Source organism: Trichoderma camerunense (genome assembly GCF_050948025.1).
Source record: "Trichoderma camerunense strain CBS 138272 chromosome Unknown V8C40scaffold_25, whole genome shotgun sequence".
Lineage (NCBI taxonomy): Eukaryota > Fungi > Ascomycota > Sordariomycetes > Hypocreales > Hypocreaceae > Trichoderma > Trichoderma camerunense.
Window position 1 is genome coordinate 372,442 of NW_028145345.1, and position 22,199 is coordinate 394,640.

Consider the following 22,199-nt stretch of genomic DNA (forward strand, 5'->3'; position numbering starts at 1 on the left):
TCCGGATATGCATGTTGATTCCATCAGCAACTTAATGTCCACTGCCTCAGTTACGCATCGCTCACGGAGATTATTAACGAATTCAATATCCACTGAATGTTTTATTCAGGAGAGTTTTATCATCATAATAATAATATCTTCTCATAGATATTTCTTGTGTGGACGTTGAAAATACGACTCGTCTGCAGTGGGCCAGCTTAGAAGGCCTTGTCCACCAGTTATCCCAAACGAACGAGATCGGAGGGTGCATCCCTTCCCCCAGCACACTAATATTACCAACCAAGCAGATAAAAATGGATTTGTAACGATCTGACAGATTATTTGGACAATCATTGCTGGAATAATTGACCTGGGTTGCAATGAGAATCCCGCTCGTAGCCGTCCAAAGCCGTTGCTGAGCGAGCTGAAGTTGGAGACGTTGCCCTGTTTCAATGTCGCCATCAAGTAACATTCATTCCACTTATCACAAGCCTGTAAATTTATTTCGTATTTGTTGATCTCAAATTGTTCAAACCTTAATAATACAGGAAGAATTCTGGCGGTGAAATGGCCACAATACTGAGCTCATCTGCATGTACATGCATGTAGAAAGAAATATCAAACGCCACAACCCCTCGCCAAAAAACAAATAACCTCATACATCCCATCAGAAAGGACAATCACACCCATCTTCTTTGTATTACATCCTCTTTGGATTTATCCATACCAACAGCTCCTCTAGCCCCTTCCCGATCGAAACCCCACAGGCCACGAGCATCTGCCAAATCTTCGTAGGAAGCCAGCGAAGCAGCAAGAATACCAGAGCAAAGGCATAGAAAATCCCCTTTCCAAAGGAGCCCAGGACATACCCCAGCACTTTAAGACTCGTCTTTCCGAAAGTCGTGGCAAAGTATGCAGCAGCTTTTGGGAAATCGATGAATATCGCCCGGAAAATGGCCCGGAAACCATTGGCAATATCATGCAGCGTGATGGCCCGAAAGAATCTCACCACGGCTTGAATCGTCGTATGGATCAATGAAGCTACTCGCTTCAGGATATTAAAAGCTGCGGTGCCAACCTTGCCAAGCCCTTCGCCAATCCATGATATAATTGTCCATAAAGCGCCAGGAATGCGCTTTAGGATCTGCCATATCTTTCCTGGTACCTTTTGGATGGCTTTCCCTGCGCCTTTCATCCCATCGCCGGCAAGTTTGGCCGCTTTCTTCATGCGACTGGGAAACTTGGTGATTTGCCGCTTGAAGAAAGGCCCAATTTTATGTCGACGCTGCCAAATTTCCTTTGGCATTGTCACAAAAATAGCCTTGGGCACAGTCGTAATAATGTGCTTAGGCACTGTCCAGAGAAGAAACTTAGGGACAGTCCAGAAGAGAAACTTGAAGACCGATCCAATCTTCTCCAAGATCCGGCGAATGCGCCGCATCTGTTTCTCGTGCGTCACCTTCCATCTCTTCCAAGCACCGCCACGTCGAGTTGGGAGAAGATCAACTACTTCTCGATGGCCGTTCTCAGCAGCTAATCGAAGAGCCATTGCACCATCTGGAGCGATGAGCGAGTCGTCGGCACCGAGCTCGCGCAGTATCTTGACAATGCCAAGCTTGCCTTCAGCGGCTGCAACTTGGAGAGGAGTTCGCTGAACTGTTGTCTGATGGCCCTCTTCATCATGAAAGTATGAGCCGTATCCATCGATTGTTGCTCCTAGAGACACCAGAAGGCGTACCATGGCGGCGTCATTGTTGCTGACGGCTTTTATGAGGGGTGTTTCGCCTCGATCATTTGGTGTATCTGGAGAGACAAAGCCATTGGCAATGATGTTTGATACCACATCGACTTGTTTTTCGGCGATGTAATGGAAGAAATTTGTAACAATCTCTTGATCGGTTGCGTCGCTTCTCTCAGCTGCTAGGTGGCTACTCTCAGCTGGTTCGTCGTTACTATCAACTGGCACATCGCTATCTTCAAGTAGTTTATTGTCGCCAGGGATGTTAGGTTTGTCTGTATTAGCGGGTGACATAGTGCTAATCGTTTATGAGACTTTTTCCTTAACAGTGTGTTTGGATCAATAAGTCTGAATAGATGGTTTGATGCTTGTGATTATAGATGACGTTGAATTTGGCAGTGGGGTATGTTCAAAATGAGCATGTGAACGTAGAATTGTTTAATAAATATATATTAGAATGGTTCCCCAACAAAATCAACAATATGATGGGATCTATAAGTCAACAACCGCCTAAATGAGGCAGATCGTGAGGCAGCTTCGTGCTAATTGCCTGCGCCTCCGCCTCACCTCGGCCCATGTTTTCAGCTCTCCAGCTGAGTTTCATGTGCAAGCGGGTGCCACCGCTTGCTAACTGAAAGGCGCAAATAACATAATTTTGTCTTGAATGATGGTAATTTCAACTCAGATAATATTTTATTGTATTTATCGTATTTAATTGAAGGGTATAGATATCATATTATCTCCAGTCCCTCTCATAGCATACTGCACACCATGTAGAAACTGTGAGAGACGATGAATCTCAGTAAGCCTTGTAGGGGTAATTAGCAGCCGCCGCAATCTTATCCAGCAAATGATGTAGTTTCAAGGCGTCGTCAAAGTTGGCGACTTCAGCTGAGGCCGCCACGTACTTCTCGCAGAGCCGAGATGTGTTTTGGCCCATGGCAGGGACGCTCTTAACATATGCCAACTCCTGGGCATCGGTAAAGTCAATCTCTTGTGTCACTCCAACCGAATTGTCAACCAGGCGGAGCTGCTTCTTGGCTATATCCATCTGGAAGTTGGGCCCGTCAATCGTAATCTCCAGCTCTCCCTTGGTGCCCGAGATGAGCCATCGTAGGCCTTTGCCATCAACGGTCTTGGTCACCTTGCGGAAAGAAAGGCTGGCAACCGCGCCGCTTTCCAGCTTGCCATTGACGAATATGTGATCCGGGCTCGTCTTTTGACGAGCAGGGTCAGTGACTTCACCGGTTGCGAAATCAATGAGCTTGACGGAAGGATACTGGATATCCAAAACCGACTGCAAGCTGGCAAAGTCACCGACAATATACCTGAACGAGTCCAGGACTGTTTTGGTGTTAGCGATTTATCACAATGTATTTTTTTCTTCTTTCTTAATTCACAGAAGTAGCTTACAATGAGCGAATGAAATGGTATACTCGTTAGCGCCTCCTTTAAAGTTGAGGAAATAATCTGCCTTTGCATTCCACGTATCGGCGGGATAGTTGTTGAAGCATCCCGTAGCTGTGGTACTCGTAACCTGACCGATAGCACCACTGTCAACCAGCTGTTTGGCCTTGGTAATTAGAGGATCTGCCCGAAATTGCAACCCTGTCACGACCTTTAAGCCTTTCGCCAGTTGGGCCATTTCCTCTGCCTCTGCTGTAGTAGCGCCAAGAGGCCATTCGCAAAAGACTTGTTTCTTTGCTTTCAGGGCAGGCAAAGTAAGCAAATGGTGCCTGGAGACATGGACGGAGACGACGACAAGGTCAACATCTGGGTCGTTGGCGATGTCCTCAGGGCTGCCATAGGCTTTAGTAGTAGCAGGTAGCTCGTGATATGCGATTGACTGTTTTGCCGCATCAACAGAGGAATTGCAAAGAGCAACTATTTCGTAGTTTGGGGAGTTGATGTAAGTCGGCAGATGGGCTGCGATGCCCCAAGCCCCATTTCCTAGCGATTTGCCATCTCCAACCGTAAGTCCAATCAATCCGACGCCAATAGGTGCCATGATGAAACAACACAATGTATTATTTTTAAAATTGATGAGTAGATAGATAGATTTCTTGCCGTCGCGAAGAGCTGTTATAGTTGATGTTGTAGCTTCAACACTATGCTGTCCGGTGGGCGATGATTATTTGTCAAAGCTAGACAAATTAATTCTTTTATACTTGGGAGAACAAATATTAGTCAAGGCGGCGTAGAGATACTCCATGATTTGGTTAGCGACTGTTAACGATGGATTTGTTCACGTTATTGAATCGGAACTTCCGAAGTCCGCGAATCTCCGCCGAATAGACATGTCAGAGGTGAAGCGGAGTTTGAGGTTAGTTAGCTGGTTGGTATATCCCTATATTCATAGAAGCAAGAATGATTAGTATAGTAATTCAAGAAATTCAACGTGATTGGTCGAAATTAGTATTCACTGTTACAAAGCATTATCTATTTCCGAGTGCATCGGAGGAATATCCCACCCGCTCCTTGAGTAGTTTATGTGGGATAGATATCAAAGCACGCTGCTTGATTGTTACCATCATAGTATCCTCGGCCTTTCAGCTTCTAAAGGTAAACTCGGTGAGAGATGGAACAAGAGGGGTTACTTCCTACCCCAGTGTCGATATTCTCTTATTTCATGGATCACTTGAGCTACGCTACTTCAACAGGAACTACCTAACCTAAGTAAAGTCTAAATAGGCAGTATCAGTTGTTTCCTGCCTTATTAATGACGTATTGGATCACGAAATTGTCCAAGAATAAATTAGTAAGATATATCTGGCTAGAAATTTCTCTCAAGATATTTTCTCTCACATTCCTGCAGCCTCTAGGGACCCTTTGAGCATCACTTAGAACCGAGTCTCATAACTATTGCTTGCTAAGTTGGTGACCGCTTGAAACATCCCATAAACTTGGTCGTCAGCAGAGTGCCTACATCAAGCGCAATCTGAATCCCCTATGGTATGGCACTCGCTCATGTTCGAGTATTAAAATCCAGCTGAAGATACAATACCAGCAGTTTGATATTCCTCGCTGATGTTGGTATTACTACCCCCTTGACCTTGTATCACCCTTATCCTGGTACTTGCCAAGGTATCATTCTCTGGCTGATTTCCCCTGGCCTATATGATATCAGTGTATATCCTATAGAGAGATTCCTCTTGTGTCTACTGCTGCTGTATTCTGCTGGCTTGTCATACTACCGGTTTTTAATTTTAGATACGGCATGTTGGACCGCAAGCTTGAGGTGCGCAAATGTTTATGTCAACTATTATTTAAAAACACGCAGACGATGCGGAAGTGAGATTGAAAGCATGACAGACATTTGTGTTGTTGCTAACAGGTAATCTAAGCAAGACTTGCTAGATGTCACGACCGAACTCGCGGCCTGAGTGCTGTTGAATGTCATCCCGCATTCACAACGCACAAAAAAAGGAGAAATCTGGATGGAACCTTGTTTTTCTAAGACACCTAAGGAGGGGAATGATGGTCTTTTTTATGACTTGTATCCCGACATGCTCGCATTCGAGTGTCGGTTGCGGTTTTTGCAGCGTTCAATCCACGTCTAGCCACGAAGGATTCTCTCAAAGGTCTGCTTCACAGTCTCGGCCGGAGCAGGATCCAATCTCTCGTTATCATACGGCCCGTCTACAATAGCATTGCCACTGTTCAGCAAACCTCTTGCACTCCATTCAAGTTCCGCCTCTTCATCTTCTGCCTTTCGGGCTTCATCCATCTTTTTCAAGGCACCTTCGACTGGCACGTAGACAGTCTCATATTGGCAGCCCTCGATCTCCGCGAGCGTATCGATAATACGCTGGAAAGTTGTTCTTTCACCGACGACTCGAATCTCTCGCTTTTGCTGGCCCTCTGCAAAGGGAAGCAGGGTGGAGGCCACTGTATAACGAACGGTGCTGCGATAATCCTATCAGACTTGCATAATAATAGATGCCACAAAGGGGGGGTGCACATACTCTTTCAGGCTGGTTACATCCATCGGCATATCCTTGGTGCCGTAGGCGACAACCTTTTTGGCAATTCTATCCACGCCATGGAATGGCAGGATGGTCCACTCGGTAAAAGGTGCAGTCAGCATATATGTATACTTGAACTGAGGGTGTAGCTTGGCCGTTGCCACACAGTGGTATCTCGTCATCCGCTTGTCTTGGAAGTAACGAAAGTTCTTCAATGCGTCCAGGGCTGTGTCGGAGCCAAACTCGGACGGATAGAAGTGAGTCACTCCACCGGCCACAGCAGCATCGATCATGGCCGGCTGGAGGCGCATGATGGTGTTTCCGGCGAGACTAATGGCAATGTCGTATCCGCGGTAGCAAGCGGGATCAGCAAATGAACCAACAACGATGTCGACGCCACGGGCCTTTTCATTCTCAAACTTGTGAGCGGATGAGGGAGAGGACAAGACGCCGATTTTGGAAAACTGGTCGGCCTTGCTGAGGAACCCGTCGACCAGCGGGCGGCCGACAGATCCAGAGGCACCAATAATGATGACTGATGGCTTTGACATGTTGGTGAGAAAGTTTGAACTGATGTTTAGTTGGTATTGAGCGAATGGTGATGCAGAGGTAAAAACCAAATTCCTATGGATTACATTTGAACCGCTTTATATACTTGAGCCTCTCCTTACACCCCCAGCAGATCTCGCAAAAACTATCACCTTGAAGAGCGAGGAAGCGATTGGATAACACGAGGTCAATCCACAATGATCAATAAGCTAGCATATTACAAATACTCTCATTTGATTCACTTGCTCGCATAGCAAATACCATTCATGCCACTGGCGATTCGAGCTGCACTCGAGTCCTGGCGTTTGAACGTTAATCAACTCTTTAGCTCCTTTCACCCACGTCAAGGATCCAATCATACCCCCGTCCAAGGTGCCATATTCCCCGATTCGGCATTAGTGCCAATCTGTTTATGCTAGTTTTCAGATGGAGAGCAACTTTTTGCGCTCTCTTGGTGGAAGTGTGGGAGCCACCGTCAACTTGTGGCGTAACTCTGTGACCTATAGCCAATGAATTTCTGTAGAATCACACGACTCTTCTCAGGAGGCGAATGTTACGATATCAAATTAAGATGCGCATTGACGTTTCAGTACTAAGAGCTGGGACACGTTTACTGTCTTTGAGTCCATTCTAGTTTGTCCGCGGAATTTGAATCTCCGCAATCTTGTATCAGGGGCTATTATTCGACGACTGATGATAGACCTAAGGGAAAATATATGCAAGTAAGGCGATGATCGGAGATTCCGACCTAGTGATGCTGTGGAATTCGTTAACTATACGACGATCACATAAATTCTACTTCAAAGCTTCAAGTGTCCATCATCCGTCCATCAACATGGGAATCAAGCCTAATGTATTTCATGAATGGCTGCAGCAAGGTACTCTTGAACAACAAACAAAAACTTTTAGATACGCATAACCAAATCCTCATACACACACGTATATCTCCTCAATACATACTCTATAAGCCACCTCTCCAGCCATCCGTTTACTCATCATCATCCCACTTCAGTCCTTCCTCAACCTGACCATCATCTCCACCAACTCCCTCATATCAACCGCCCGATACGTTCCCTCCAACAACTCCAACACTCCCAACGCCGTAATCTCAGGATCGAAGCTATCCCTAACAACAACCGCCTCCCAATCCGCTCCACCCACCTCTACAAACAGCCTCACAATCTCCGCCCACCGCGCCGTGCCCTGCGGATCAACATCATAGTACTCGATCCATCCCCTTCGGCGCGCATCCCGCAAATGCCGCAACAACGTGATCCACGGCGTCCGTGGCGCGTTGGTCCAGAAGTCAGTGTATCCATGGTTCGGGCCCGGGTTGATGCGGCACTGGTTGCGGAGGAGGAATTCCACCAGGCGAGGATCTGATAGCGGGAAGATGGTCTTGTTGCGGGAGCAAGGGAATTCAGTGGCGTAAGCAAGTAGAGGCGTCGATTCTGCCGTCTGAAGTTCCTTCTTTTCGTCCGAAATTTCGTCTTCTGCGGCGTTACGAGCGAGGACTTCCTCACAAACGTAGCTTGTGAGGCCAAATCTCGTGGCCAGGCACAGAAATGGCTGCCATAGCGGTGCGGCAACCTTGAAGATTCGATATGGTCCGAGTCCGTATCTCGCCCAGTGGTCATATGGATCCTCAGGCTTGCTCAGCCAGTACCAGGAAATCGTCCTGTCCACCTCATTCACCATTGCCCGTTGTAGATGCTGCGAGTCGTTCCGCACGTATCTCGCATGCGTCATGGCGAGTGCAATACCAGGCCACCATTCATCCAGCTGACGATGATGTTCAATCTCCTCGAGGGCATTCTTCATCTGAAGCACATACGATCGTAGCAGCCGCAAATGAGGATCAAAGTCAAGCGGCGTTTTTTCCACAAGACGGGCCATGACGCCAGGTTCCTCCATGAACCAATCACGGACTGTGCGATGAATATAAGTGACTCGCCGTGCCGCTGCGTCAATGGCCTCACTCATATCGCCGCCCTTGCCAGCGAATCGAAGACCACGACCACTGCCCTGTTCACGACTAGCATGGACGCCGAGAAGGCCGGAAAACCGACTCATGATAAGTTGAATGGTAGTTCCGCAGCGATCGTAGGCCATTTCTGTAGAAGCCTGCTTCGCATCCTCCGATATAGCAGCTTCATCATCATCGCTTCCCCTGAGAGCAAACGCAAGCTCCCACACGGTAAGTGCATTTGCAGAGTCGTTGTTTATGAAGTCAGCAACAAACTCGCGCGCATTCATGAGGCTAAACACAACGGCCGCTTCAGCCAGCTGATTCTCATCCTGGTTCTCAAAGAAGAACAAATGAAACAATTCATTGAGTTCCGTCGGCAAGCCCTGCAAAACTCCAGACAACCCCACGAGCCCCGTGCTCTGATCAAACTTGCGAATCATTTCGTTGAGCGCGAGCCTCACCCAGAGAAACACTCCATCCGCTTTCTGTACCGCATTCTGAATCAGCTCCTCTCCAGCAGCGGCCTCATGCTTCAGAAGACGCCGAATATAAACGTTCTCCCGCAACCTGTCCTTTGTATAGCGATGCATGTCTCCATACGTGAGATCCTGCAGCCTCAGATTCGGCACCGCATACTCAAACGCATCCTGGAAAACCGCCCACGGCCGCGACGACAGGCAAATCTTGATCGATCTCCCCTTATCCCCCAAACACAAATTCTTGAAAAAGTCGATAATGGCCGTATGGTCGCCTTCAAATTCATCCAGCCCATCAATAAAAAGGCAAACATTCGTCTTCTCCACAGCTTCATCCATGACCCCCTGAAAAGCCTCCAACAAGTCCGCAACGGACCAATCCAAATGCAGTGCAACTCTCTCTTTTGTCGACAATTTTTTGAGTTTCTTCCACAGCTGTGGAAATGCCGCCGTAGTGAGTTCCGGGTGCGCTGAAAGAATTTGATGGAGCAGAGAGCGAAGCAATCCCGTCTGCGAGCGCTGCTCACGAGAGCCGCTGGTCCAGAAGAAGAACCCGGCTGTCAAGACGGGCTTGTCAACAGCCCAAGCATTCAAGCGCTCCATAGTAGCTTCGTGGTCAAAGAGAAATCGAATAAAAGTCGATTTTCCTGATCCAGGCTTTCCAGTGATCCAGTAAATAGGACCAAGTTCATCACCCCGAAGCCAGGTTGAGAAGGGGTGCTCCGCGCCTTTCTTTTCTGGGTCTTGAGCATCAGTAGGCAATGATGGTAGAAACACCCATTCAAACGTTTTGCTATGAGCTTTTGTGACTTCCTGCTCTCGAAAGTACATGCTTTTGTAAGAGAGAACGTCAAGGATGTAGTCGTGCACAATGGAGTCTGGTGTTGGTCGGTGTCTAACGGGGACTTCAATGTAGACATTGTCGCCGGGCACAATGTTGATGCGTCTCATCTTTTGCTTTCCTTTGTCTGATTCTTCTTCGTCTTCTTTTGGTGGTGCATCTCTATCTTCTTCGGCCTCGTCTTTCTTTTGATCCAACGGAGTGAGATCGGGTACCGGCAGTCGGCGAGTTCTAGATAGAATGTATCAGCGCAATTCAATATATCAGATGCTATGTTGGCAGCAACACAAGTATACATGTAAATGGGCAACTTACACAAAGGTAGAATCTACATCATCATGAAACCGCTGGCTCAGCTCCTGAAGCCGAGCACCAAGAGTCGCAATGTCGCGAATAGACCAGACATCACCAAACTTGATCTGCGAACCATCATCCTGGGTGGTAGCACTTTTATCAAAATGCAACATCAAATCTTGTCCAATTTTGTAACACGCGCCGGGCAGAGTACTCAATGGGTGAGGCGCATCAACACCAGCGGCGACGTGAAGGACGGACTTGAGCGCGCTCAGGGAGTCCCCAATGTGGACAGCATGGGCACCCAGGCGCTGATCTGGTGAAGAGACACTCTCATCCGGAATGGAATCATCACCATCTGCATCACCGTGCAAAGCGAGCACATCATGGTAAAGCGCAATGGCACGCTGCAAGAAGCCACGGACAGCAGTAGCAGACGCCGAGTCCGGATCAAGCACGGGAATGGAGGACACTGCTGCCATTTTATAGCATGTAATGGTCGCAGCGTCTATGGAATTGTTCTATCTAAGTGTCTACGATGCTTTTTTATTCACTCGTTGGAAGTAAAGCAAGTTTACGAGAGTGAAGAAGAAAAAGGGGACGAAAGAGGAGCTGGGGGGAGCGGACTTGAGGGGAATTAGTAGGATCGCATCCCCGCTTCTAGCATAGGATTCGGGCTGTGTAAGTGCATTAGCTCCGGAGATGAGGTTGTTTTGATGCATAATATTGGACAACGAGGTATTATTGGCTGGATGGGGATGAAGCTGCTCCGCGGCGGGATGCAAGTAGCATGTGAGATGGCCTCATGTGTGTAGAGAAGGAGTGAGTGAGTGAGTGTTTACGAGAAGCCATTATCAGCCATTGATTGATACGGCATTGCATCACTGTGCATGTAAATCATTCTATTCCAATTACAACCCTCATCTTATCTAATCTCATTCCATCTTAAACATCTCAGCTACACACTGTCTATAATCCTCATCAACACCAATGGCTCCTCGCAAACCTCCCTCATCAAGCTTCACAACCGCCCTCCTCATCCTCAGCCTCACTCTCCCCACAACCGCCATCTTTTCCTCTCCTCCCCTCATCATAAACACCTGGTCCGGCCCCTTCACAGCCGCAACAAACGCCGCCTTCCTCACCCTCTCAAACTCCTCCTCCACCGCCCTCGACGCCGTCCAAGCAGGCTGCCAAGCATGCCAAACCAACCAATGCGACAACACCGTCGGATTCGGCGGCTCCCCCGATGAATCCTGCGAAACCACCCTCGACGCACTCATCATGGACGGCCAGACGCTCAACGCCGGCGCCGTAGCAAACCTGCGGCGCGTCAAAGATGCCGTGGGCGTAGCGAGGCATGTGCTCGATTATACGCAACATACGTTGCTCGCAGGTGATCAAGCAACGCAATTCGCCCTGCAAAACGGCTTCGAGGAAGAGAGCCTATCAACAGAAGATTCACTCCGAGCATGTCATGAATGGCGCTCAAACAACTGCCAACCAAACTACCGCTCCAACGTCCTCCCCAACCCTTTGTCCTCCTGCGGCCCATACTCCCCCTCCAGCAACATGAACTCTCTCACACATCTCACCCCCAACTCCTCCAACGACGACCTTTCCCACGATACCCTCTCCCTCCTCGCCCTCTCCCCCTCCGGCTCCATGGCAGCATGCACCACCACAAACGGCGCATCCCACAAAATCCCCGGCCGCGTCGGCGACGGCCCCATCCCGGGCAGCGGCTCCTACGTCGACTCCACCGCCGGAGCCTGCGGCGCCACCGGCGACGGCGACCTGATGATGCGCCTGCTGCCGTGCTACCAGGCCGTCGAGAGTCTCCGCCGCGGGCTGTCGGCCCAGGAAGCCGCCGACGACGCCGTCCGGAGGATCATTGCCCGGTATCCGGAGGCGAGGACGGGGATCGTCGTGTTGGATAATAGGGGGGAGCATGCTGCTGCGGCGAGTGGGTGGGAATTTACATATTCTTATCGAGGAGCTGGTATGGACGAAGCTAAAGTAGTTGTTGTTAAAGCTTTGAATGAGATGTCAGAGAGGTTAGAGCTATAATGTCGGTGTTGACATAGACATAGAAATAGAAGGCATAGAGAATCTCAAGAAAATGGTATATAAAAGTAGTCATTTGCATGACGAAATGCTTGCTATGCTAAACCAACCACCACAGATCTATATACATAACGCGCGTATATGATGTATATGTGTAGATGTCCCCCTCCCAAGGCTGCATATCCAAATTGGCCTTTCACTGTTGCCGGCCATATTTTTTTCTATAGTAAGTGAAGATAAAAAATTCAACGCCTCCCAAGAACCCAAAACCAATAACAAGAAACTGAAACTTTCCCCCTTGTCCCATCAACTGTTGTCCTTATATATATCCTTATATCTGCAATTTCCATCTCTTGCGTACCCAAAATAAGGGGGGAAAGCCCTTTGCCGATTGAAAAGAAAAAAGTAATACATCACTCGCTTGCTTCATTCCCCATATTCAACCCCAAACAGAAAAATAGAGCCTCAATCATGTACTCATCCCATCGAATGCATATCATGCTTGTCGTCGTTGTCTAGGTAGCAACAGTCTGTCTATGCTCCTTGCTCTTAAACAAAGCCTTGAGCATATTAGTCTGCTTCTTAGTCCTCAGCGGCAACTCCTCGCTCTTGATACCAGTCTGGTCAATCTGCTTCTTCCTGCTAGCAATCGACTTTTTGATCAAAGCCATGGAGCCAACGCTGCTAGTATCGTCGCTCTTCTTGCTGCTGCCGCTGCTGCTACTGCTCTTCTTATCCGAAGAATCCTTCTCATGCCTCGACTTGTGAGACTTGTGAGAAGAAGAAGAAGTTGACTGCGACGACGAATGAGTCTTTGACGAAGAAGATCTATGCGACTTGGAGCCCTTTCGAGAGAAATAGTCCTCCGAACCAGCCTTGGAACTCCGCCTCACGCGCTCGGCCGCAGGCGTCATCAGCTCCTGGTCAGCGCTCTCGTACCCAAGGTCCACGATGCCGCGCCTCCACGTGTCGATGCTGCTAATGTCCACCTCGACCGACTCCAGAACAATCGCCTCGTCGATGCCGCTCTCCGGCAGTGCTGGCAGATTAGGTACCGGCGCTGCTGCTGCCTCGTAGGCCACGGGCTTCTTGGCAAACGAGTTCTGCGTAGCTCGCTGGATAATCTTCCAGCCGCCAAACATGACGACCGTGACGCCGACGGCGATGCCCGTACCGATGAGGAACTGCGGCGAGGCGAGCAGCGCAAAGATGGCGGGCGAAGTGCCCTTGAGGATGGCCGCGAAGCCAGGCGACAGCTTGGTAATGATGCCCGACAACTCGGCCAATGTCAGGGCAACAGCAGCAGCCGCATCAGGGCGCTCCTGGAGATGTGTGATGATGGCCGTGGCAGAATGCTGAGCGCAACTCGCCTCATCTAAAAGATTCTCAATCTTGTGAATCAGCTGCTCGGCCTGCTCGCGCTCATCCTCGACATGCACATCGTGCAAATCTACATGCGGCGGCGCGGTGTGCACATCCAAGTCCACTCTATCAGCCAGATCCGGGGGAATGTCGCCGTACGCTAAGTGCAAATCGCTCCCCATGCTCATCCTCTTCATCGCCTCAGCTTCCGTGTCAGTCCGCGTACGAACCAGCGGCCTTGGCTGCACCGTCTGCAGCGCCATTGGCGGATCGACGCGCGAGAAGCCGCTCTTGACCAGCATCGCGTCGCCATATGAGCCCTGATATGATGAAGGAGGCTTTGACGGCGCAACGCTCGACACCTCGGACAGCTTCTCGAGGTTTCCCTCCGTCAGAGCCAGCTGATTGGGAACGGGAGGCAGCTGCTTCTTGGCGATGGAGCTCTTGAACGTCCGGTGAGAGCTGGCCACGCTTAACTCGTCATATTGCCTGTGAGGGATGCTGCGGCTCGTATCGAAAGTCTGGGCGCGCTTGATGGGAACGGGAGGCGGCTTTGCTCGCTCTTGAGCTCGCTCCTGGCTAAGCTCGTCCCTCTTCTGTTGGTAAGAAGTCTGAGCCGTCTTCCATATCGAGAGCAGCTGCTTGCCCTATAGAGCCGGCACATGTCAAGTTAGCATGCAGTGCAACCCCACGGTGTTACGGAAGCAACTGATTGGATGCTGAGAAATGGAGAGGGAGGGAGGTGTGTGTGTATGCGTATGTGCTTGTGTGTGTGTAGGGAGAGGAGGGACCCAAACATACGGTGCTGATGAGCTTGCCGGAGTTGTTGACAATGGTAATGGTCGCATCCAGCGGTAAGCCGGAATTGCTCATCCTGGCTTCGTTTCTTTTGTCTTCCTTCTTCTTTGAGGTTGTAGTGTGTTTCTTGTCTTTGAGCTCGAGCCCGCGACTTTTGCGTAACAAACAATCTCCAATGTCTCGTTTCAATGTCTGAGAGAAGAAGAAAAAGAAGGGTCAAAGAAGCAGCGGTAGGGCTCTAGTTAATATTCCAGAGACGGAATGGAATGTCACGACCTGGCTCAAAACCCCCACTAAGCTATCAATGCTTCTCAATGTCGGTGAAGATCTCCCGGCTGGCCTTTTTTTTCTAGGATCCCTGAACGGCCGCCCCGCCAGTCTAGTTGTTAGTCGGACGCGCGCAGCTCAGGAGAACGGCCGTGAAGGAGAAGGAGAAGGAGAAGAAAAAAATTGGTTCAGCTTGTGATGGCGATGATGAAGAGATGGTGGTGGATGTCTCGTCTTTTGTTGTCTTGATTCTTCCTTTGCTTCTTTTTTGTATCTTTTCCCCGTTTGCTGATTCCAAAGGTTCTCGTTCGTCTTAAACACAAGTGTAAGCGAGAACTATGTAAGAGTATTAAATGGGGTGGCTGGCGTTTAAAGAGCCAAACCAAACCAAACGCCAGCAACGACAACGAACAACGATCAACCACACAACGATGCCCAAGACGCCGCGACGGACCTATCGCGAGCAAACAGCATCGCCGTACATGGGACGGCTCAGACACCAGCGCCTCCGATTGCGCCTCTGGGCCTGGCTTCTGCTGTCCTGTCCCCACGCATCCCTCGCGCAGTGAATGATGACAAGGCAATGCAGTCCCGGCAAACATGACATGAGACCCGGAACCGCTGGCTGCTGGTGCTGGTTGCTGGTGTGATTGAGTCACACCCCACGAAAATGGGCTTCACTTCATCCAACCAGCCAGCAAGCCTCTCTCTCTCTCCTCTCCTCTCTCCCTCCCTTGCCTCCTCTCCTCCCGTCTCCCAACTCGCATAACTGTCCCGTGTTCCCCTTGTCTGCAGTGCCGCAAACCCTGGGCGCCAAAAAAGAAAAAAAAAAGCAAAAAGGCCTAAAGCTGTTCGTCTCTCCTCTCCTGGCCGCACAAAGCAGCGCTGCACTCCGTCTGCCGCCCGGAGGCTCCGCCCAACGTCCCCCGATTTGCTCCCGCAGTCAGGCGCCTTTGCATTTGCATTTGCATGACGGGCCACCTTCACCCTTGGCATTGAACCCACTGGCATTGCATTGCATTGGCAGTACAGTAGTAAATCCTCTTCCCATTGCCCTTTTTTCCTTCATATCATATCATATTATCATCCCTATCACGCCCTCGTCTCGTACTGTACAAACCGTACTAGGTACTAGCCCCCAGACCAGACAGCGCACGCCTCTCCTCCTCTCGCAGCCACCCAGTAGCACCGCTCTTGGCCCGTCATTCCCTTTGGCTCGTCATGTTGGGCCGGGGGTGTCTCGACTCGACTCGAAATGCCCCAGTTGGCGTGACAAGTGGTAGATGTGCTGTCCTATCACTTTTTATGGGGCGCTTGCCAGCGTGTAAAGCTCCGTACGGACTGCATCAAATCATTTAGCTAGCCCAGGTTTTGTTTCGTTTGCAAACCTCGTCTAGCGCCCGCGCCCCCCTTCCTGCAGGCCATTGATGACGATGCCCCGTATTTGTACTTTTTTTGTTTTTTTATCTTCTGTAGAAGTATGTACGGAGTAGTATATCCGTAAACCCGGGACGACTGAATGGATTGCATTGCATCATTCGAGGGCCCAAGGCGAGTTCTGAACCCGACAGGGTGGTGTTTCAGAAGATATGGAACGACGAAAAGGGAAATGCCGTGGAAAACAAGAGGCAAAGTGCTTGCTCGCCGCTGAGTCAGCATCGAGCATCAAGCATCGAGCATCAAGTAGCCAGCGTCCATCGTGACATACGACAGAACCATTTACATTTACACGAGTCACAGTACCACCGTCTCTCTAAGGGCGCAAAAAGGTCAATTCGTGGGGGTAATATCTCATACGACATGTATAACAGTAGTATTCTCTTTATACAAAGTCAACATAAACACATCCGTGCATGTGCCCATTTCCACCCCAGCGTCCTCACACTCTGAGTTGGTCTCAATATGCCCTCCCATCCGAGCATCGCTTTCCACGTTTGTCGACGAAATAAAAGCCTTGAAAAGAAACATGTCCCGTGTGCCACCCCCATAACCACCCCATTTGTCGCTGAACAAAACACCCGAAAAAAGAGCAAGATAGAAATGAAAAAAGAAAAGAAACAGTGGGAGAAAAAAGGAGAAAAAAGGAGAAAAACATAGAGCCCAAACGCCTTGCCTCACAACCCCTTCTGAATCCGTAATGCTGACAATGGTTTTCTGACAGCGTATGTACTATAACAACAGAACGCCGAGGGCAGAGTCGTATCGCCCTTCAGATGCGGGTTTCCATATCCATACCAAATGCTTATTATATATGCATTCTCTGTTCCGTTCGCTTTTCGTCTTCGGTAACGCTTTTTCTTTTTTGGAGTAAAAGAGCACAAGAAAAGAGAGAGGGAAGGGAATCTCCTTCCAAACTTCAACTGAAAAGAAACACCTAGGCTTCTTCCTCAATCATGGCACGAACTTCTGGTTCATTCAACAGAATACGGCGCCCTAGTTCTTCGGGCGGATGTCCGTCTCGGACGGCACCGAAATCGAGAATCTAACGAGTCAAAGTTAGTCATATTTCTTGTTGGAAGAACGGGTTAATTCAACGGGGATTAAATCTCACCTCCACATATGTCAAGTTGTCCCTCTGAACAGCCGCAACGCATCGCCTTCCGTCAAACTTGACCTGCCAGACCCCAGACAGATCTGTCAGGAGATCTTGCACACACTCTCCCGTTCTAACGTCCCACATCTTGACAGTCTTCTCACTGCCACTGATAACCTTTCGGCCATCGTGCTGAAAGCAAGTAATGGCACCCGTGTGGGCCATCAGAGTGTTCTTGCACTTGCCAGTCTGGGGGTCCCAAATCCGAAGTGTCGAGTCTGCGGCAGCCGACACGAGGCGGTCGTCGCGGAGGTCCAGCAGGCCAACCAAAAGGCTGTGGCCTTCCAAGGTGTAGAGACAAGCGCCTGTGGCGAGGTCCCAGATCTTGACCAGTGAGTCCATGGAGCCCGAGATGCATCGGTTACGCTCGTGGTCGAGCACCACCGAGTAAACCTTTTGTGTGTGTCCATGGAGCACATGCAGGGAGTCGCCGGTGCTGATCCGCCAAACTCGGACGGTGCTGTCGTAGGATCCGCTGACCAAGATGTCGCCGTGGGCCGAGATGGCGCGGACCGAGTGGGTGTGCCCGGTCAGGACGCGGATGAAGTAGGGGCAGTCGGACTCCTGGGCCGGAGGGCCCGTCTGGATGTAGCGTCGCGATCCAACCTCGGGGAGACGCCAGACGCGAAGCTGGCTGTCTCTGGAACCCGTGATGATCAGCGGCTTCTCCGGCTGCATGATGGGAGTACCATCTGTGGCCATACCAGTCTCCGTCGGCATGAGAATCTGCAGGCAGCGAACCGTGCTGGTGTGTCCGTAAAACACCTGTTGACAAAGACCGCGCTCAATATCCCACACTCGCACCGACCTGTCTGTCGAGCCCGAGACCAGGATGTTACCCTCATACTGAAGAGCCCACACGCCGCCCTCGTGGCCCTCGAGCTTCTTGCGGAGCTTGCCCGTCTTGGTGTCGTAGATGTGGATGAGAGTGTCGTCGCTGCCGGTGATGATTTTGTCGTCATCAAACTGGAGGCAGGTGATGACATGTCGAGGATGGGCGGCAAACGCAACGTGGCTGGGCTTGGTCGCGCCGTTGGTCCAGCTATGGCGTATCATGTAGTGACGGCGGTAGAGCGACTTGTACAGATGAAGCTGTCGCAAACTCGACAGGCCCAGTTGAGGGTCGGGCACAGCTTGCATCGCCGCGTGGGCCGCCGAGAGAGGGCCGGCCGACTTGTGCTGCTTAACCTCGCCCTGAGCCCTGTCGTCGCGGTTGGCAACCACTTCCTGGGTGCTAGCCCGCCGTTTCGAACGCTCCGACGTGGAGGCGTAGAGACCACGCTTGCGCTTCGAGCTTCTCACCCTTGGCGTGACTTCTTGCTTCACGGCCTGGGTGAGTTCCTTTTCCGAAGAGGTCAACCGGTTCTGCATGCTCAAATCTTGCTCGTAGCCGTTGACGCCAACGGGATCCTGCCATCCCCACCCCTGAATGATGGCCTTATTCAACTCGCCCGGAGGCAGAGTGAAGCCATCCCTGTCAAACAGCTCCTTCCACCCAGTCTCGTTTCGGTCCACAATGTTACGCCATTGTTTTGATACCTGTGCACAATGGCTGAGGTCGCGGAAGTCGAGATATGACAGAATGTGGTAGCTCAGCTCGAGGGGCAGTTGCTGCAAAAAGTCACACTTGAGGGCGGGATTCACTGCGTCGGCAACGATACGGAGAGTGGGTCGAGGGCATCGACGGAGGAACTGGTACATCATGAATGTCTTCATCTCCGTCTTCATCGAGTCAAACGCCTCCAGTAGGGTCTGGGGGTCAACAATGACGGGCTGGTCGTATCGCCGCATCAGGCCTCCCTTACCATGGGACGGATGCTCATAGGACACCATATCAGTATATCCGTCAGTACCTTGGGAATCGGCCATCCATGTGTCTGACTGATCAGTCTTGAAACTGGACTGTGCGTTCTCGTCGGGTTCGGCAGAGTGCAGCTGGGCAGCGGCCAAGGTGGGAGATAATCTCGGACTAGGAAGACTGGCATCCTGCGCGGCAATAACATCGATTGCGGGTCGATGCTGCGGGCGGACCGACGGTTCAAGGGACTCGTCGGTATCATCGGCGAACGATTCCGGGTCGGCATCGGTAACTGGCGGCGTCGCTACGGTGCTGCTAAAAGTGTGGGCATCGCTGCCGGCGGGACTCGACGCCTCGTACGGAGGGGACTTTGAACGACCACGAAGCAGGTCTTGAGAATTAAGTGAATAATCGAGATGCAAAGGCCGTCGCTGCAACGAACGGCCCTGAAGTGAATCGGCCGTCTCGGTAATGTCGGGCGTGGCGAGAATGCCAATGGAGGCATTTCTAGCGGCTCTGTCGCCAGTGTCAAGACGCAAAGTGCTGCTGCTGCCGTCGCTGTTACTTCCGGTGGCGCTGCTTCCCTGTATGACGGAGCGACGCAGTCTATTTGAAACGGCATGAAGGTTTGAGCGGGCAAGGCGTTGTGAAGACCGAGTGGCTGCGGCGGTAGGGGACTCTGCAGCGGCTATTCTATGGCTCCGGCGAGAGTAGGGCTCGGATGGCGAGGCTGAAGGGATGCGGCTCAAAGGCTCTGGTGTTTGTACTTCGCTGGCTGTAGATTCCTGTTTGATCAGGGCTGGGACTAGGCTTTGGCTTCTCTTAACCTGTTGTTGATGTATTAGCAGGGCAAAGGCGGAAAAAAAATCATCACGGCCCATTGAACCAAAAGCCCACTTACCAGTTGGCCATCGACGTGGTCATCAGCGTCCTCGACCTTCTTGGCATCGGGATCCTCCTCTTCAGCGCCAAAACTGTAGGAAAAGTCGACCAGCTCGGGAGGCGTCGGCTTCATGGCCAAGGGATACTCCTTGGAGTCGAGAGTGTCGAGTGGGGCGGGGTCGCGGATGAAGACTTGGGGAAACTTCCTCGTCAGGCGAGTCGTGGTGGTGACGGTCCTGGTCTCGACACACTCGCTGACATGCAGCTGGAAGCGGCGGCCGCTTGGGGGGGTGCTCTCGGCGATGTTGACCGAGACGGTCTGCGTGTGGGCGCTTCTCGGCCGCCGTGGCTCAAGGCCTTGGGATGGCGAGGGCGTCATTGTGTGGTGTCGGGAAAACCCCCGGCGGCTGGATCTGGGGCTTCCGACGATTGCTGTCCTGTTGCCGCTGGAGTCTCTGCTGCTGGAATCCCGTCGATGGTGATGTTCCAGCGGGAGAGAGGAGCGGCTCTGGCTGGGCTGGTGGCAGAGGGATCGAGAGTTTGCCTGGTGCGAGTGCGAGTCTCTCGGGCGAAGGAGGGTTTTGCAGGACACGAGGCTGGTGCGCGTGCGCCAGGCGTGGCTTGCTGTTGCTGCACTTTCGCGTGAGGGGACGACGATGACAACCCAAGAACAAATCTGGAGAAAACAACACAACAAAGCAAACAAGACTGTGAAGCGTAAGTGCAGGAACACGCTCGAGTTTTCTTCTTCCTCTTCTTCTTTTTTTGTTGTCTGGCGGATCAAAGGGCGAGAAACGGCGTGTCCGGCCGTGAGAATCCGGCTGTCTCCTTTTGTGGCGGATGATATTAGATAAGGCAGGCGGAGGTACCTGGAACAATGGTGGTAACAAAACAAGGCCGGCTGTGTTGAACCGCTAATTCGCTAGCGGCTGGCGCTGTACACGCTGTACAGTTGGCTGCTTAGCGGCCATAGATGGGGTCGTTGGGTACAATTGAGCGGCTCCCTAGAGGGCTTTCACCGGTAATTGGACAGGACACGAATCGCCACTAAAGGCGCTCCGTACGGTACCTAGCCACTACCAGTATGGGGAACGGCAGTGTGCCGCTGCGCTTGTACTCCGTGTGCTGAGGAGCGCCTCCAAGGTACATGAACCTGCTAGAGCGGCAGTACCCCGGACCGTCGACGGAATGGATTTGGATGACATACATGAAAAGCCACTCGAACCTCGGCCACCGACAGACGCAAAATTTTGATCAATTTCTAACAGGTACATGGACCGCTAGGCAGCTGTGCCGTGTGAGAGCCTCTCTGGATGACAAAGCAGCTCAGATGTGTCCCAGCCTGTCGCTGTTTCTTTATGGCGGCCAGCCGGACGTATCTTTTAGCTGCCGTGCGGGCGGGCTCTATCTTGGTGTACTGCACGGGTATCTTGATCCCAAGGCTCACTTCCTACCCTCATAAAGTACGACCAGGTACTGCAGCCCTGCGATTCCATCAATCAATAGCTTAGGTACGAGTACATGATTGATCCTTGAGGCATGTATCTGTCTAGTAGGTCAGGGTGGAATTGTACGCCAGACCGATGCTGTGCATGTACCTAAGGTAGCGTCTGCATTGGACAGCGATAACCCAGCCCGTATAAAACAGGGGAGTCTAGAACTGCACCAGATCACAATGGACATGGACCTTATGTCGAAGCACGATACACATCACATCTCCAGCTTCTCGCCATCGTAAGACAAACGAGAGCCACTCCAGTGGACACTACCGCCTCTACCCCGTTTCTCTCTCTTTTTCCCGCTCTCTTCAATTTCAAGGGTCCTAGCCGAAGCATGGAGGTTAATAACGTTGCATCCCTCATCACATCACCACATCACCAACACGCCAGACCTAGCCAGCGGCAACATATTGGGCCCTCTCCCCAACTGGAGGAGAAGAGGCACAATTTTTCAATGTTTAATGCCCAAGTCGTCATTAACGTGTAATTGTAATCTATACTTGCATTTTGGCTTCCTCCTCTGCGTAATCAGGTGGCCTTTCCCCTCTTTCGACTTGCTGCGCGACATCTGCACGACCAGCGTTATCGAGGGGTCCCTCTGTGGAGGGTAGCAATAGATGCATCAATAATGAATACCTGTACATACATGTACATGTGCCAACTGCAAGTGCTAATGCAAACCCCAAAGGAAGAAAAATCTGCTTGATACCTAATACTACATTGATCTACTGCTGAGCTATTTTAGCACACGGTGAGCAAGATATGCTGAGCGAAATGTATGTATCTCTGGGCACTCAATTGCAAGCCACATCTACTCCGTACCGAGTTAAGGTAGAAATAGCCCTGTTCCTTTTCGAACAGGGTATCGATGTTCCGCACATTGGTCACATATGCAGCTAGCAGAAAGAGAGAGAAGTCACCGTAATGAGCACCAATGATGGCGTGCGTCCTTTTGATTATGACTGCAGCCCGGTTCGTCGCACTTCGGCGGCAAGATGCTTTACTTGTGCTTCATCCTCGTTCCCGTGCTTGTCCTTGTCCTGGTCCCGGTGCACTCCCCACAAAACTGCGGCTTTTGATCCATTAACATCTATCTCCTCTCTCTGTGGGAGACAAGTATCA

At 51.0% G+C, this 22,199-nt stretch overlaps 9 protein-coding genes across 9 annotated transcripts; 1 reads left to right on the forward strand and 8 right to left on the reverse strand.

Annotated features, from left to right (window-relative positions):
* Positions 1 to 529: 529 nt before the first annotated feature.
* V8C40DRAFT_257694 (uncharacterized protein) lies at positions 530 to 2,120 on the reverse strand. The gene has a single exon (XM_083218552.1). The coding sequence runs from the start codon at positions 2,009 to 2,011 to the stop codon at positions 680 to 682; it is 1,332 nt and encodes a 443-aa protein (XP_083067971.1). The 5' UTR covers positions 2,012 to 2,120; the 3' UTR covers positions 530 to 679.
* Positions 2,121 to 2,516: 396 nt separating this feature from the next.
* Positions 2,517 to 3,725, reverse strand: V8C40DRAFT_278094 (Gfo/Idh/MocA family protein; the record flags this gene model as incomplete). The annotated part of the gene is made up of 2 exons (XM_083221033.1): positions 2,517 to 3,021; positions 3,154 to 3,725. 2 exons carry the CDS (start codon positions 3,723 to 3,725, stop codon positions 2,517 to 2,519), a joined length of 1,077 nt encoding a protein of 358 aa, XP_083067972.1.
* A 1,392-nt stretch (positions 3,726 to 5,117) lies between these two features.
* Positions 5,118 to 6,269, reverse strand: V8C40DRAFT_125584 (uncharacterized protein). Its single transcript, XM_083211001.1, has 2 exons — positions 5,683 to 6,269; positions 5,118 to 5,622 (listed from the first exon to the last, which is right to left on the reverse strand). The coding sequence occupies exons 1-2, from the start codon at positions 6,231 to 6,233 to the stop codon at positions 5,274 to 5,276; spliced, it is 900 nt and encodes a 299-aa protein (XP_083067973.1). The 5' UTR covers positions 6,234 to 6,269; the 3' UTR covers positions 5,118 to 5,273.
* Positions 6,270 to 6,957: 688 nt separating this feature from the next.
* On the reverse strand, positions 6,958 to 10,399 carry V8C40DRAFT_257698 (uncharacterized protein). Its single transcript, XM_083218553.1, has 2 exons — positions 9,833 to 10,399; positions 6,958 to 9,748 (listed from the first exon to the last, which is right to left on the reverse strand). Exons 1-2 carry the CDS (start codon positions 10,291 to 10,293, stop codon positions 7,240 to 7,242), a joined length of 2,970 nt encoding a protein of 989 aa, XP_083067974.1. The 5' UTR covers positions 10,294 to 10,399; the 3' UTR covers positions 6,958 to 7,239.
* Positions 10,400 to 10,602: 203 nt separating this feature from the next.
* On the forward strand, positions 10,603 to 12,336 carry V8C40DRAFT_125610 (nucleophile aminohydrolase). The gene has a single exon (XM_083211003.1). It carries the CDS (start codon positions 10,802 to 10,804, stop codon positions 11,879 to 11,881), a length of 1,080 nt encoding a protein of 359 aa, XP_083067975.1. The 5' UTR covers positions 10,603 to 10,801; the 3' UTR covers positions 11,882 to 12,336.
* On the reverse strand, positions 12,138 to 14,227 carry V8C40DRAFT_125625 (uncharacterized protein). Its single transcript, XM_083211004.1, has 2 exons — positions 14,042 to 14,227; positions 12,138 to 13,887 (listed from the first exon to the last, which is right to left on the reverse strand). The coding sequence occupies exons 1-2, from the start codon at positions 14,111 to 14,113 to the stop codon at positions 12,394 to 12,396; spliced, it is 1,566 nt and encodes a 521-aa protein (XP_083067976.1). The 5' UTR covers positions 14,114 to 14,227; the 3' UTR covers positions 12,138 to 12,393.
* A 423-nt stretch (positions 14,228 to 14,650) lies between these two features.
* V8C40DRAFT_125590 (uncharacterized protein) lies at positions 14,651 to 15,490 on the reverse strand. The gene has a single exon (XM_083211002.1). The coding sequence runs from the start codon at positions 15,314 to 15,316 to the stop codon at positions 14,798 to 14,800; it is 519 nt and encodes a 172-aa protein (XP_083067977.1). The 5' UTR covers positions 15,317 to 15,490; the 3' UTR covers positions 14,651 to 14,797.
* Positions 15,318 to 16,112, reverse strand: V8C40DRAFT_257705 (uncharacterized protein). Its single transcript, XM_083218554.1, has one exon. The coding sequence runs from the start codon at positions 15,962 to 15,964 to the stop codon at positions 15,665 to 15,667; it is 300 nt and encodes a 99-aa protein (XP_083067978.1). The 5' UTR covers positions 15,965 to 16,112; the 3' UTR covers positions 15,318 to 15,664.
* V8C40DRAFT_257706 (WD40-repeat-containing domain protein) lies at positions 16,063 to 20,412 on the reverse strand. Its single transcript, XM_083218555.1, has 3 exons — positions 19,598 to 20,412; positions 16,857 to 19,523; positions 16,063 to 16,787 (listed from the first exon to the last, which is right to left on the reverse strand). Exons 1-3 carry the CDS (start codon positions 19,955 to 19,957, stop codon positions 16,680 to 16,682), a joined length of 3,135 nt encoding a protein of 1,044 aa, XP_083067979.1. The 5' UTR covers positions 19,958 to 20,412; the 3' UTR covers positions 16,063 to 16,679.
* Between the last annotated feature and the right edge of the window lie 1,787 nt (positions 20,413 to 22,199).

Coding starts and splice junctions, on each gene's coding strand:
- V8C40DRAFT_257694 (XM_083218552.1), bottom strand. CDS start 2,011: ATGTCACCCGCTAATACAGACAAACCTAACATCCCTGGCGACAATAAA.
- V8C40DRAFT_125584 (XM_083211001.1), bottom strand. CDS start 6,233: ATGTCAAAGCCATCAGTCATCATTATTGGTGCCTCTGGATCTGTCGGC. Junction 5,623..5,682: donor GATGTAACCAGCCTGAAAGA/GTATGTGCACCC, acceptor GGATTATCGCAG/CACCGTTCGTTATACAGTGG.
- V8C40DRAFT_257698 (XM_083218553.1), bottom strand. CDS start 10,293: ATGGCAGCAGTGTCCTCCATTCCCGTGCTTGATCCGGACTCGGCGTCT. Junction 9,749..9,832: donor GATGTAGATTCTACCTTTGT/GTAAGTTGCCCA, acceptor CATTCTATCTAG/AACTCGCCGACTGCCGGTAC.
- V8C40DRAFT_125610 (XM_083211003.1), top strand. CDS start 10,802: ATGGCTCCTCGCAAACCTCCCTCATCAAGCTTCACAACCGCCCTCCTC.
- V8C40DRAFT_125625 (XM_083211004.1), bottom strand. CDS start 14,113: ATGAGCAATTCCGGCTTACCGCTGGATGCGACCATTACCATTGTCAAC. Junction 13,888..14,041: donor CCGGCAAGCTCATCAGCACC/GTATGTTTGGGT, acceptor CCGGCTCTATAG/GGCAAGCAGCTGCTCTCGAT.
- V8C40DRAFT_125590 (XM_083211002.1), bottom strand. CDS start 15,316: ATGCCAGTGGGTTCAATGCCAAGGGTGAAGGTGGCCCGTCATGCAAAT.
- V8C40DRAFT_257705 (XM_083218554.1), bottom strand. CDS start 15,964: ATGCTGACTCAGCGGCGAGCAAGCACTTTGCCTCTTGTTTTCCACGGC.
- V8C40DRAFT_257706 (XM_083218555.1), bottom strand. CDS start 19,957: ATGACGCCCTCGCCATCCCAAGGCCTTGAGCCACGGCGGCCGAGAAGC. Junction 19,524..19,597: donor ACCACGTCGATGGCCAACTG/GTAAGTGGGCTT, acceptor CATCAACAACAG/GTTAAGAGAAGCCAAAGCCT. Junction 16,788..16,856: donor ACAACTTGACATATGTGGAG/GTGAGATTTAAT, acceptor TTGACTCGTTAG/ATTCTCGATTTCGGTGCCGT.